We start from the raw sequence: 13,595 nt of genomic DNA, 5'->3' as shown, positions 1-13,595 counted from the left end.
GAGGCCCCTTGGTCTTGCAAACTTTATATGACCCAGCACAAGGCAAGGCCTGGGCCAAGTAGTGGGAGTGGGTGGGTAGGGGAGCAGAGGTGCGGGGGAGGGGTATAGGAAACTTTCGGGATAGCATTTGAAATGTAAATAAAGAAAATAATAATAAAAAAAGTGAAAAAATTAGCATATATATTTGTATATACATATAATGAACATACTTTCATTAGAGGTGAGAATATTTTCTGTGTATAAAAATTTAAAGGGATAGACACTAATTCAGAGCTTCTCAAATATTTTGAGTTTGTGGCACCCTTAAAATCTCTGTAAGTTTTACAGTATCCCTGAGCCCAAAGAAATCCTTAGTATCTTTGTTTATCTAAGGTAGGACCAGCCAACTTAACACGAATTAGTATCCTAGCAACTATATGAAAGACACATACATTGAAGGAAAAATAATGTCTTAATTTCATTCTTAACCCCTCTCCTGGCTGGTTTTTATGTTAACCTGATACAAGGTAGTATTGTCTGATAAGAGGAGCCTCAACTGAGAAATTGTCTCCATAGATAGGGGAAGCCTGTAGGGCATTTTCTTAACCAATGGTTTGATATGAGAGGGTCCAGCCCATTGTGGGTGCTGTCAGGCCTGGCTGGTGATCCTGGGTTCTATGAGAAGGCAGGCTGAGCAAGCCACTTGGATCAAGCCAGTAAGCAGCACTCTTCCATGGCCTCTGCATCAGCTCCTGTCTCCAGGTTCCTGCCCAGTTTGAGTTCCTGCCCTGACTTCCCTCAGTGATGGACCTGTTACCTGGAAGTAGAAGCAGGACAGTTTCCTCCCTGAGTTGCTTTGGTCATGATATTTCATCACGTCGCTATTAATTGTAGCTAAGACAGTCTCTATGTATCTATGTTACACATGTTAGTATATATATATATATGTCAGTCCATGTTGATTTTTTGGACATCATAGCTTTTTAATCACACAACTTCTCTGAAAACTTGGATTTGCAAAGATGTGACATTAAAAAGGAAGGGATGTGATCTAGATCCTTGCACTGAACCAACCCAAGCCAGTATGTACATCAGATGTCTCCGCAGACGAGTCTCTGTTAGTGTGCACAGAGGACCACCCTGGGAGTCCTCCCCGTGCCCAGCACTCTGCTGCAGAGTGGGAACCAAGGCATCAGACTCCCTGCCTTCTGAGGAACTCCTAGATGAAGTTCTCCAACCGTCGTTGTTAAACCGTCAGTTGTACCATCTGAGGGGGGTTGGTGGAAAGTGCTGAGAGACAGGGATGGTACAGAGAGGGGCCTAGCTAGTGTTGCTGCGACCTGAGGTAAAGGAGACAAGTTGAGGCAGCAGCAGGGTTTTCCCTTCCGGCAGCCAGAGCCACGAAACGCTGAGGTAATTCGGAGGTAATTGCATTAGATTAATGATTTTTTTTCAATATCCCCTATCCCCAACTTTTGTTTGTTTGTTTGTTGTGTATTACCTCATCTCTATGTCCCATAAGGTGATGTCATCGCTGATCCAAGGATTAGATGGCTCTGCTGGTGTTATGAATGGGTCGTACTCCACATACTGCTCCGTGTAAGCGATTAAGCTGTAGGAGGAAGCAAGGCAAAGAAGAACTGATTTCCTAGGGCAGCACACAGTGTTGTCCTACGCCAACAACAGCAGCGCTCACGGGAAAAATCCACTCCCACTCCTGACCAGCCGAGCCGCTCTCAGCTGCCCTGTTCCAAACATGTCAGGTTTGCTCTGTTACCTTAAGTTCCAGTATACACACACTGATGTCCTTTCCCACTTCTTGACTCTTGCCCAGAACCACAATGCCTAATACAGAGGTCACAGCCTCCAAAGATTATGGATTTCAAGAAGATAAGTTGAGTCCACAGTGAATTCTATAGTTCTATCAGAATTCCCCAACCTAATGATATACTTCCTGTCCAGACTTTCAAACTCCACTGGACCAGGAGTTCACATAGGTTTGGTCTCAAAAGCAACTTAGTTTTTTCTAGCTCTAGTTATAACCCAATATATGTGACTAGCTAACATGTACATAGAAAATAGAAAATGGCTAGGGGCAATGCTAGAATAGGGTGCATACGTGTGTGTGTGTGTGTGTGTGTGTGTGTGTGTGTGTGTACATCTACCATCCATCTTTTGATTCTTCCTGTATATAAGCCGCACTCAGACAAGTTTGACTCTATGTTTCTGAAGCATAAGCTTTTAGAACTGTTCTTGATATATTAATTGTAAACAAGGGTCTAGCAACCCTCACTTCCTGCCGTCTGATGAACTCCCAGATGAATTCACCTACCTATTGTTGTTAATCCAGAGTCCCCATTGCTAATCTGGATACAACTGTTGGCTGTCAGCTAACAGTATCTTACTCCATTCCAATGTTTTAGCAAATCTGTGAAACATCTAGAAATAGATTCCCCCCCCCCCCAACTTGTATCAGATCCTCTGTCAGGATTTTCCTGCCTCCAGATGGTGTTCTCTCCGCAGCCCTTAGTTCCCTGGCCTCTATCTGGGCTGCTGGCCCCTTGGCCCTGACACAAGACCGACATCTCTGGCCCTTGCTTTTACCTTTTAGCGGTGATGAAGCACATCATGTAGTAGCTGTCAAACAAAGGTTCTCAAGAGCTAAATATGAATACTTGAGGTCTAACAATGCCTGTCAATCTCCATATTTGACCGACAGTGATGGGCATTGGCCACCATGTTAAAGTCACCTCCTTCAGAGGTTTGAAGGCGTTACTCTACATTTTTGGTGCCGGGTGTCACTACTGAGAACTCTGGGTCCACGTGGGCTGCTGTTTGTCAGTTTCTCTCTCTGTGAATGTAGGGTCTCCTCCTCATTACTAATATGCTCTGCAACTTCATGATGGCCCTTCACCTGTTGTTTTGATTCAACATACTACGCATAATATGAAATACATTTTTTAAAAACTCCAGTGAAATTTATTTCTTTGCTGTTTTCATACCCATAATCCCTGACTTTTCTTGTTTAACAAGACACGTTTTAATTAACATATGAACAGCCTGAACTATGTGTCCAGCTTTTCTTTCAGTGTTTCATCTCCTAGTTTGACCGTCTTTTGACCTGTCTAGTTATGTTTTTAATATGTAGGTCGACACAATCTCAAGAATTTACACTTGTCATAGCACCAACTTTCTTATTTTATCGACGAAATGTCTTTTTGTATATCAAGGGTCACTAATCTTCCATATTGATTATGTTTCTCCTGTTGGTTGAGCTGTTTTGAGTTCTCCAAGTCCCTTCCTTCTGTTTGCATATGCAAATGATGTCTCCTCAGTCTGGGGCTTTCCTTGAGGATCTGGGAAAACCATGGGCATCCATTTGCATTGAAGACTCAAGGACAGAAACCTGCTAGGAGGTTAGGTGTGCGTGTGGACAGAGTGTGCACACTGATGGACATCCTGGGCAGGTCCCAGGTTGCCTGCTTGTTTTTCAATTAAAGCTCTCAACTGCAGAGCTAGAGTCTTTCCTCTGAGGACATTTATGTTTCTCTAAGCCTATGTCCACAAGCCATTTCTGCATGGTCCACATGGTAAATGTTTGAGGCCTTATGGGACGCATAGTAGTTATCTCAGCGTTCATTTCCACTGTTTATAGCAGGGGTGGGGAGGACCGCCTCCCCCCATCTCAGAACCCCCCTAGTTCAGTAAATAGAATATCTACTTATCTCAGCTCTTCCACCATTATAATGTGGTGTGGGCAACTTCCCTCTCCAGTCCCCACACTTCAGTAGCTACAACATCTACCATCTCTTTTGTCTTCGTTTGGCCTCAATGATGTTGAATACGCCTGAGTTCTGAGGTTATATGACTCTCTGCCTCCAGGGAGTAGGGCGACTGGTTTCCAGGGGCGCAGGTGGTCTATGCCCAGAAGTCTCGAGAGGCAGAATGAGTTTGTTTGGATGCTATCAGCTCATGCTTCACTCTTGCCTTCCATGGTCCTCTTAGACCCCAGGACCCCAGGGGTCAGCCGGCTCAATTCCTAACCACGCCACTGCTCCAGCATGTAGAGTACAGGGCTCTTCATTCTGACCCCAGCCACTTTCTTTCTGATCAAATTCTGAGATATTATAAGCTGTCCAAGGTACGCAATTCTAGGAACCAGTTGAGAATAATCCTAACACTTGAGAAAATGAGGCAGTAGATTGTGTTGGAGGCTAACCTGGGCTATTTAGAAAGCCCCTATAGTAACACCAACCAACCAAACAAACAAATCAACAAAAATTTTAAGGAATAGCATCTATCCTCGATGCCCAATTGAAAAAGTCAAATATTTACAAATACGGAAATGAAGGCCTACGGATTGTTTTTCCATCTCACAGATTTTCTTTCTCAGGAAAATGTGTTGAACCCATTAATCTGACAATTTGTTAAGCTTGAGTTTAAGACGGGAGAAGGATCCACCTCTTCCTGGGTACTGAATAGGTGTTAGGCCTCTCTTCAAGCACTGCTAAAATCATGGTCACTGTTAATCAGACACTTTGTAAGCTGCTATTTTAGGCGTATGCTAAGGCTGGGCAACCTGACTTCCTAATTAGCATATAGACTCCCCCTTGCTACCCTCAGCAAAGGACTGGATCTAACAGCCCCCTGGATTATTCTTTCACACCAGCAGCCTCCTGCTTACAAACTCTATGGATGGTTTGGGATAATTATGAAAATATCACAGCTGACCGACCTAGATCTTAAAGGCACAGCCCCAGCAGGGCTGCTTGAAACAGTTCGTGCCAGACTTTTTGTTATCAGAACAGTCCGTGAACTCTAGATGACCCTACAACCATTTCCGCTTTGGCTAGAGGAAGAGCGCTTCCCCTGGTGGAAGGACAAATTACTGTGTCAGGTGCTAAGAGGTAAAGACTCTTGGCCCAAAACGCAAGCCTCAATGATTATGAATAGTACCAAGAGGCAAGATTCTGATTGCATTCCCCCCCCCCCCAAAAAAAAAAGTGGCTGTGATTGGTCTGCACTCAGGGCTCTATAAACGGTCTGCGCGGGCTTACTCAGTAAGTGGGCTGGGAGATTCTCTTCTCCACGGTCGGCAGCATTTGGCCTGATTCAAAGAATTCTCCACAGTGATATTTTCTTGCACACTTTCAGTAGTGCCAACAGAACTGGCGACACCAGGAAGGAGACAACAAAGAGTGCTGGTGATGGCAGCATAGCTGAAAGGGGGGTAGTGACCTTGGCATGATTGCTTTATGGCTGAGAAAGAAGTGGCCACAGGCCCAGACATGCCCAGCAGCGGTGGTCCCCACTGCCTAGCAGCTCTGCCCTTCTGATCATCCCATCTTCCTGGCTGAATGTCCTTGTCTGAATGATCTCAACAGTGGCAGACACTGGCTTCCTGAGCGTCCATCATCCATACTCGGGCTCCTAAAAGATGTCCCAGAGTAGGCAGACATCCTGAGTCATCCCAGCATCTGTCAGCTGAGATCTGAGATCTGAGAGCATCCAGGATGAAGCGGGGAAGCAGGAAGAGAAGAGAGCAGAGAAGGATAAACTGCTATAGGAGCTGGAAAAACAACCTGTAGGCCCTATTCGCTACAAGAGTTCCAGAGAACTGTTCAGTTTTCAGGACCACGGGTCTCAGTCCCCAGGTTGGTGTGGCACTGGATGCTGCCAAGAGCCAAGGGTCCCAATGCCTGAAGCTTGTGTGGGGCTTAGGACAATCACAGGGCTAAGGCTCCATACTGAAGAGCCTAACAGGGACCCTGACACTGGAGTATGCCTCACTACTGTTTTCTGATGCCAAACCCCGAGGGAAACAAAAGTTGCCACAGACCAGCTTGTGAAGGACATCTGTGAAAGTTTGTTAGGATCTAGAATCACATAGGAGACAGGCCTCTGGGTGCCCCTGTGAGGTGTTATTTAGATTAGGTTTAGCCTCTAGACATGTCTGGGAGAGCTTATCTTGGTTAGAGTTACTGAAGTGGGTGGTACCATTCCCTAGGCTGGGGTCCTGGACTGCAGAAATGGAGACAGCTGAGCAGCAGCAGTCATCCCTGCTTCCTGATTGTGAGTGCAGCGTGATCCACTGCATCATGCTCCTGCCACCAGAGCTGCCCTGGCATGATGGGCTGTCCATTCAACCTCTGAGCCCACATAAGCGTCGTCTCCTTGCTTCAGTTGCCTTTGTCAGGCTATTTTACCACAGCAATAGAAAAAGTCATACTCCTTCTCCTGGACTCCCTGTAATTTCTGTCAAGCAGAACAACAAAACCTTCTGCTACCTGATTAATGAAAATTTCACATTATTTTTATTCATTTAGTGACATGTTGCGGGGTGTGAAGAAAAAGAACTATTTATTACATATAATTATATATATATATAAATTAGTTCATATTTTATTCATTTAGTGACATGTTGCGGGGTGTGAAGAAAAAGAACTATTTATTACATATAATTATATATATATATAAATTAGTTCATATTTTATTCATTTAGTGACATGTTGCGGGGTGTGAAGAAAAAGAACTATTTATTACATATAATTATATATATATATAAATTAGTTCATATTTTATTCATTTAGTGACATGTTGCGGGGTGTGAAGAAAAAGAATAGTTTATTATATATAATTATATATAATTTACCTAAAGTTTATATACTTTATTTAACCATCTTTATATTAGACACAGAGTTTTAATATGATATAGTTTATTGCTTTTATATAGTGTCTTTTCCTTTTACTTCTTTTATTCTATCTTGCAGTAGAATGGACCTTAAATGTCTCCTAAAAGTCCCTGTGTTGCAGCCCTTGTCCCCAGTGCAACAGGGTTGGAAGCAGAGTCCTGGGTGGTGAACACATCACAAAGGCTCTGACCTCATGAACTGGTTGTCTTTCTACAGATCCGTAATCTAATAGACCACAGTGGGGAGTGGAAATCTAGGAGGCAGCTTTACTCAAGGAAGTAGGTCCTAGGGATCATGACCCCAAAGGGTGTATTTTGTTTTGGCTCTTTTTTCTGGGCTACTAGGAGGTTCATAGTTTTGCTCCACCATGCTGTTCTGCTCTACCATGGGCTAAAAAACAACACAGCCAATGGATGCAAATTTCTGAAGTTGTGAACTAAACCTTTCCTCTTTTAAGTTGGTTTCCTCGAGTATTTTATCATAAGCAACAGAATGCTGACTTATACACATCTTCTTCAGTACGTATTTGGAAATCATATCTGTAAGTAGAATAATTTGGCCAAAAGATATACACGTTTTTTAAAATTGCTTACTTATCCACAATACAAATTTTCTTTTTCCCTAAGCAGAGCTGGCTGTGGGCCAGCAGTTTCTTCTACCACAGCAAAGTCACAGCCACAGTCTCTATCACTAAATTGCAAAGGCAAACAGGGTCAACTGAAAGCTAAGAATGCAAAGGTGTTAGGCAGAGGCACCATTGCTACATGAACTGTGGTCCTTAAGCTGCAACACAGGTGTCCCCTGCAAGCTGTCATGAATGTGGAGTCTTAGCTCCTGGGTTCTACTGAGTCAATCTTCACATTACTAAAGTTTCCAGGGGACTCACATGCATAGAGAAGTTTTTCAAAATCTAGAATGGACAAATGGGACCTCATAAAATTGCAAAGCTCCTGTAAGGTAAAGGACACTCTCAATAAGACAAAATGGCAACCAACTGATTGGGAAAAGATCTTCACCAATCCTAAATCTGATAGGGGGCTAATATCCAATATATATAAAGAACTCAAGAAGTTGGACTCCAGAAAACCAATTAACCCTATTTAAAAAATGGGGTATAGAGCTAAACAAAGAATTCTCAACTGAGGAATACCGAATGGTTGAGAAGCACCTAAAAAACTGTTCAACATCCTTAGTCATCAGGGAAATGCAAATCAAAACAACCCTGAGATTCCACCTCACACCAGTCAGAATGGCTAAGATAATAAAAATCAGGTGACAGCAGGTGCTGGCAAGGATATGGAGAAAGAGGAACACTCCTCCATTGCTGGTGCGATTGCAAGCTGGTACAACCACTCTGGAAATCAGTCTGGTGGTTCCTCAGAAAATTGGACATAGTACTACTGAAAAATCCAGCAATACCACTCCTGGGCATATACCCAGAAGATGTTCTAACCTGTAATAAGGACACATGCTCCACTATGTTCATAGCAGCCTTATTTATAATAGCAAGAAGCTGAAAAGAACCCAGATGTCCCTCAACAGAGGAATGGATACAGAAAATGTGGTGGTACATTTACACAATGGAGTACTACTCAGCTATTAAAAACAATGAATTCATGAAATTCTTAGGCAAATGGATGAAACTAGAAAATACCATCCCGAGTGAGGTAACCCAGACACAAAAGAACACACATGGTATGCACTCACTGATAAGTGGATATTAGCCCAGAAGCTCAAAATACCCAAGCTACAATTTGCAAAACACATAAAACTCAAGAAGAAAGAAAAACCAAAGTGTGGATACTTCGATCCTTCTTAGAAGGGGGAACAAAATACCCATGGAAGGAGTTACAGAGACAAAGCTCGGAGCTGAGACTGAAGGAATGACCACCCAGAAACTGTCCAACCTGGGGACCCATCCCATAAACAATCACCAAACCCAGACACTATTGCAGATGCCAACAAGAGCTTGTTGACAGGAGCCTGATAAAGCTGTCTTCTGAGAGGCTCTGCCAGTGCCTGACAAATACAGAAGTGGATGCTCACAGTCATCCATTGGACTGAGCACAGGGTCCCCAGTGAAGGAGCTAGAGAAAGTAACCAAGGAACTGAAGGGGTTTGCAGCCCCCTAGAAGGAACAACAATATGAACTAACTAGTACCTCGAGATCCCAGGGACTAAATCACCAACCAAAGAGTACACATGGTGAGACTCATGACTCTAGTTGCATATGTAGCAGAGGCTGGCCTAGTCGGGCATCAATGGGAGGAGAGGCCCTTGGTCCTGTGAAGGTTCGTTCTATGCCCCAATATAGAGGAACTTCAGGGCCAGGAATGGGAGTGGGTAGGTTGGGGAGCAGGGGGAAGGGATAAGAGATTTTTGGAGGGGAAACTAGGAAAGGGGATAACATTTGAAATGTAAATAAAGAAAATATCTAATAAAAAATAAACAAAAAAATAAAAAATAAACAAACTGATCAATTTTCTGAAGAGCACAATCTGTGCAGTGTCTTCCCCACTAAGACATAAGGAAGAGCTGGGAAGATGGCTCAGTGGGGAGAGTGCTTGCCGTGTGAACAGGAGGACCTGCATTAGATTCCCCAGTTCCCATGCAACAAGATGGGCATGATGGCTTATGCCTGTAACTCCAGTACTGAGATGGAGACAGGAGGATGGCGCCCGGAGTCGACTGGCCAGCCAGACTTGCTGAATCGACCAGCTCTAGGTCCAAAATCCTATCTCAAAAATTAGGGTGGAGAATGACATCGACCTTTGGCCTTCACATGTACACACACACAACCCACAATCACCTGGGAAGAGAATCTCAATGAGATGCTGGCTGGATCAGACAGGCCTGTGGGCGTGTCTGGGGGGGATTGTCTTGATCCATTGATTGAGGCAGGAAGCTCCACCCACTGTGGGCAGCACCATTCTGGGTTTGGATCCTGAAAGGTATTAAAGTGAGTGCAGTGGTAGGCATGCACGCATTCGTCCTCTGTGCGCTTGACTACGGACAGGACCAGATATTGCCGTCACGATGGAAATGATGGACTGTAACCTGAAATTGTGAGCTGAGCAAACCCTTTCTCTCTTGAAGTTAACCTTTGTCAGGGTGTTTGATCACAGCGACAGAAAGGAAAACTAGGATGCACGTGCACGAATCTGCACGCACGCATGCACGCACGCTTGCGCCATAATGAAGGAAACAGCTAATGCTTGTTCTAAAGGTGGCTGTCGATTTTCTGACACCTCAGAGCTTCTTGCCCTCCTAAGTACAGGGCATCCACCAGCACGGCAGAAGGAGTGGCTCACACGGGAAGGCTTTTGTTTCAGTTCTTGGTTGGGTCATTTACCTGATCTCCATCAAGTTCACACTATTGTACACAGTGGCCTTGTTGAATACTCAAAACCACTGTGATCAAAATAATTTTGAAAAAAAAATACCAGGAAAATATTTCAAAAGAATCTTGAACATCTTCTGCAGATACAGATACATGATTGAAGCCACCATGCACACTGGAGGCTCATCACTGCCTGTCCCGTGGGACTCCTTTTTGCATCCTGACAGGTAGGGACTCATCTGAAAGAACTTTATAGAGTGAAGTGCAGGGAAAGTGTGCCCAGGGAGGACCCCTGTGGGACAGGAGCAGGATGAATGACAGCCCACAACAGTAGCCGCTCCATCGTCACTGGACTAATTTTACTCACCCTGAAAGAAATGACATTGATGCCACAAATTACCACACACTTAGTAACTTAAATAGTGTGAGTGTGTACTCAGCTCTGCAGGCCAGAAGTCTGCGATCAAAGCCTCAGCAGGACTGTGCCCCCCCCCCAGAGGTCAGAGTCCATTCTTGCCAACTGATGCTTCTTGAAGCTCCAGGCAGTCCAGGCTCTCTCTCTCTCTCTCTCTCTCTCTCTCTCTCTCTCTCTCTCTCTCTCTCATCTCTAGTGGCCTTCTTCTCTGTCTGCAACTTGACCTCTCTTCTCATTTCATCCTACCTCCCCCCACTCTTCCCCTCCCTTCTCTTCCTGTCCTCTCCTCTCTCCCTTCTCCTTCATTCCCCTCCCCTCTCCTCTCTTCCTTTCTTTTTCCTTCCTTTCTTTCTTTCTTTCTTTCTTTCTTTCTTTCTTTCTTTCTTTCTTTCTTTCTTTCTTTTCTTTCTTTCTTTCTTTTCTTTCTTTCTTTCTTTTTGTTTGTTTTTTTGAGACAGGGTTTCTCTGTGTAGCCCTGGCTGTCCTGGAACTCACTTTGTAGACCAGGCTGGCCTCGAACTCAGAAATCAGCCTGCCTCTGCCTCCCAAGGGCTGGGATTAAAGGCGTGCACCACCACACCTGGCTCCTTCATTTCTTAATATGAATAATTATCATTGGCTTAAGGTTCTTCTGGAAAACCCATATCTATATCTATATCTAATTTATATTTAATATATATTTGAAAAATTCATACATGTGTACAATTTATTTTGCTCAAATACACTCCTATCCCCCCACCCCCTCCAACTTCCATTCCCTATCTCATTCTATACTCCCAAGTTCATGTACTCTTTCTTCATAACCAATAGAGTCCACTTAGTGCTGCCAGTATGTGCCTGGGTGCAGGGCCATACATCAGAGCATGGGCAACCCACCAGAGCCACTTAGTCACATCTGCAAGAAGGCTTCCCCCATGTAGGGCCACACTTGCAGGTCCCACAGGTCAAGACCTGGCCATATCTGTTTGGAGAGAGGGGGTGGAACTATTCAACCCCTAGCAAGTCAAACGTAAAGAGTAGGGGCTTATAGAGGATAATACTGGGTCACCTGACTGTTTAGAGTTGTCACCAACAAACCTAAATTCTGTTCAAGGGGTGAATTGTCCTGCTGAGGTATTCCTGAGTGTCTGAGGGATGAGGGGATACTGGGAGCTTCTCTGATTATGAGACTCTTGGGTATCCATGGTGATATTAGAATGAAGCAAACAATTCATGGGTTTTCATTCCTTTGTTCCTTCATTCGTTCGTTCGTTCCTTCCTTCCTTCCTTCAGCCATGGTCTCTCTGCCCTTCCAGGATATCTGCCCTGGTCAATACAAGGATGTCTTCTTCAGTTGGCTTTGTATCTCAAAGAAATGTTTGACAGCTCAAGGCAAAAAAAGTGAGACACCCTTATCTAGTTAAATTACAAATTGGGGGATTTTTTTTTTTTTAATTAGAAACAGACTTTCCTGGAAGAGATAGTGGGACTGAGACAAGCAAGTTTTCTATTCTTCTTTCCTCTACTCTTCTCAGGTTTCTGGGAGTTGGGCTGGGATTTCCAACCTGAAAGGAGGCATCCAACTCCATAGGCTGTCTCTGGGTAGAGCCCTGAATGGGAACAGGGGCAATGTCAGAGCAGGAGAAAGCCCCAGGAAAGGCTGGATGAGAACTCAAGGAGCCCTTGGGCATTTACAACAGTGAGGCTGCCTGTCTGACAGCACACAGGCAATGGAGGCCGCTGTCTAGAAACAGCCTATGGCAGCAGAATCTCAAAGGGCCAGGCAGTAACTAAAAACTGTGAGGAGTCAGCCATCTTGACAGACAGGTTTTAAACGTCACCTTTTTAGAGATAATTGAGAGCAAACTGAGAATGGATGTATTTTCAGAGAATCAGGTAGAAGAAGGCCGATGAGACTGAATGATGGTTTGGGTTCAAGACAGTGGGGCCGAGGGCACAAGGCAGGACTCTGTTAACAGGCAGCAGGCATGTGAATGGAACTGTTCCCACGGCCAGGCCCGCATCATGTCCCCTGAGATAGGGTCCAGACAAGCGTCAGGATAGACTTAGGAGGAACACATGGGAGAAGTGTAGAAGCTTCTCACGGAAACCCTGGTAATCTGGATGTGAATTAAGACAATGACTGAACTTAATGCCACAGTAACAGCGATAGGTGGAATTAGTCATGAGGGGAATGTGAAGTTGGATAGAGGCTTCATAAGGGGTCAGGGAATACATGGCAAAGTGTACTCCAGTGTTATATTTCATGGAATTGGTTGAATTGTCAGAAGCAGCCAGAGGAAAAGATGCCTAGAGATACAGGGTTGTTAAAGATGAGGAAGGTGAATAGTCTGATGTAGAGAGTCTTAGAGAGAAAAGGAGACATTGGGTTGTGTGTTTGTTCCTAATAATACTGTAATAAACTACCCTATACTCAATAGAATAAAATAGCATTAATGTATCAGCCTAGTTTTGAGGACCAGAGTCTGGAGTGGGTCTCACTGAGTTAGAACTGGTGCCAGGTGGGTATGATTTCTTTGGGGTGGGGGACATTCTAGAAAGGAATGCATCTTCTTACCCCATCCAGCCTCTAAGGACTTAACACTTTTCGGCTTAAGGTCTTTTCCGTCTCCAAAGCCACCAGTGGCCGACTGAACCTCTATACATCCCACCTCACTGTCACTGATGTCTCTGGCTCTCCTGTCTATCTTTTAAGGTCCCTTGTGATAACAGCCGAGCCACCCACGTGACGCGTGAGGATAATGAACATATTTTAAAGTGTACTTATTGGCAGCCTTAACTCCACCTGCAATCTCTATTTCTCTTCCCATACAGCATAAGCTAGCTTCAGGCAATAGGATATGCTCATCTCTGAAGAACCACATTTCTGCCGACCACGGGTGTCATTTTAGAGGAATTGGTACAGAAGCCAGGAGACACCGTCACCTCCAGAAAGAAGTGGATGTAGACAAAGGTCCATGACTTGGGCATGGCAGCCACATGCTGTGCTTCATGGCCAGTGGCACAGTTTGTGCCAACAAAGCTAGCGTTCAAGCAAATATACTCCTTCCTCTGTCTTGCCCATCAATCACTCCATGCAAAAGGCAGGAGCCAGGAACAGCATTATACCTCTCCCTCTCTCCCTCTCTCCCTCTCTCCCTCTCTCCCTCTCTCCCCCTCTCCCTCTCTC

General features: G+C 44.6%; 1 protein-coding gene across 9 annotated transcripts in view; it reads right to left on the bottom strand.

The window, feature by feature from the left end:
- The window catches only part of Rgs6 (regulator of G protein signaling 6), a 519,809-nt gene that overhangs the window by 69,043 nt on the left and 437,171 nt on the right, over positions 1-13,595 (bottom strand). For all 9 annotated transcript variants that reach the window (XM_029540901.1, XM_029540898.1, XM_029540903.1 and 6 more), the window contains one exon: positions 1,481-1,591. In XM_029540901.1, coding sequence (XP_029396761.1) covers positions 1,481-1,591 — 111 coding nt within the window. The remainder of the gene's footprint in view (positions 1-1,480; positions 1,592-13,595) is intronic.

The sequence above is a fragment of the Mus pahari genome, chromosome 7 (genome assembly GCF_900095145.1).
Source record: "Mus pahari chromosome 7, PAHARI_EIJ_v1.1, whole genome shotgun sequence".
NCBI lineage: Eukaryota > Metazoa > Chordata > Mammalia > Rodentia > Muridae > Mus > Mus pahari.
This window is presented reverse-complemented; position numbering and strand designations above follow the sequence as displayed.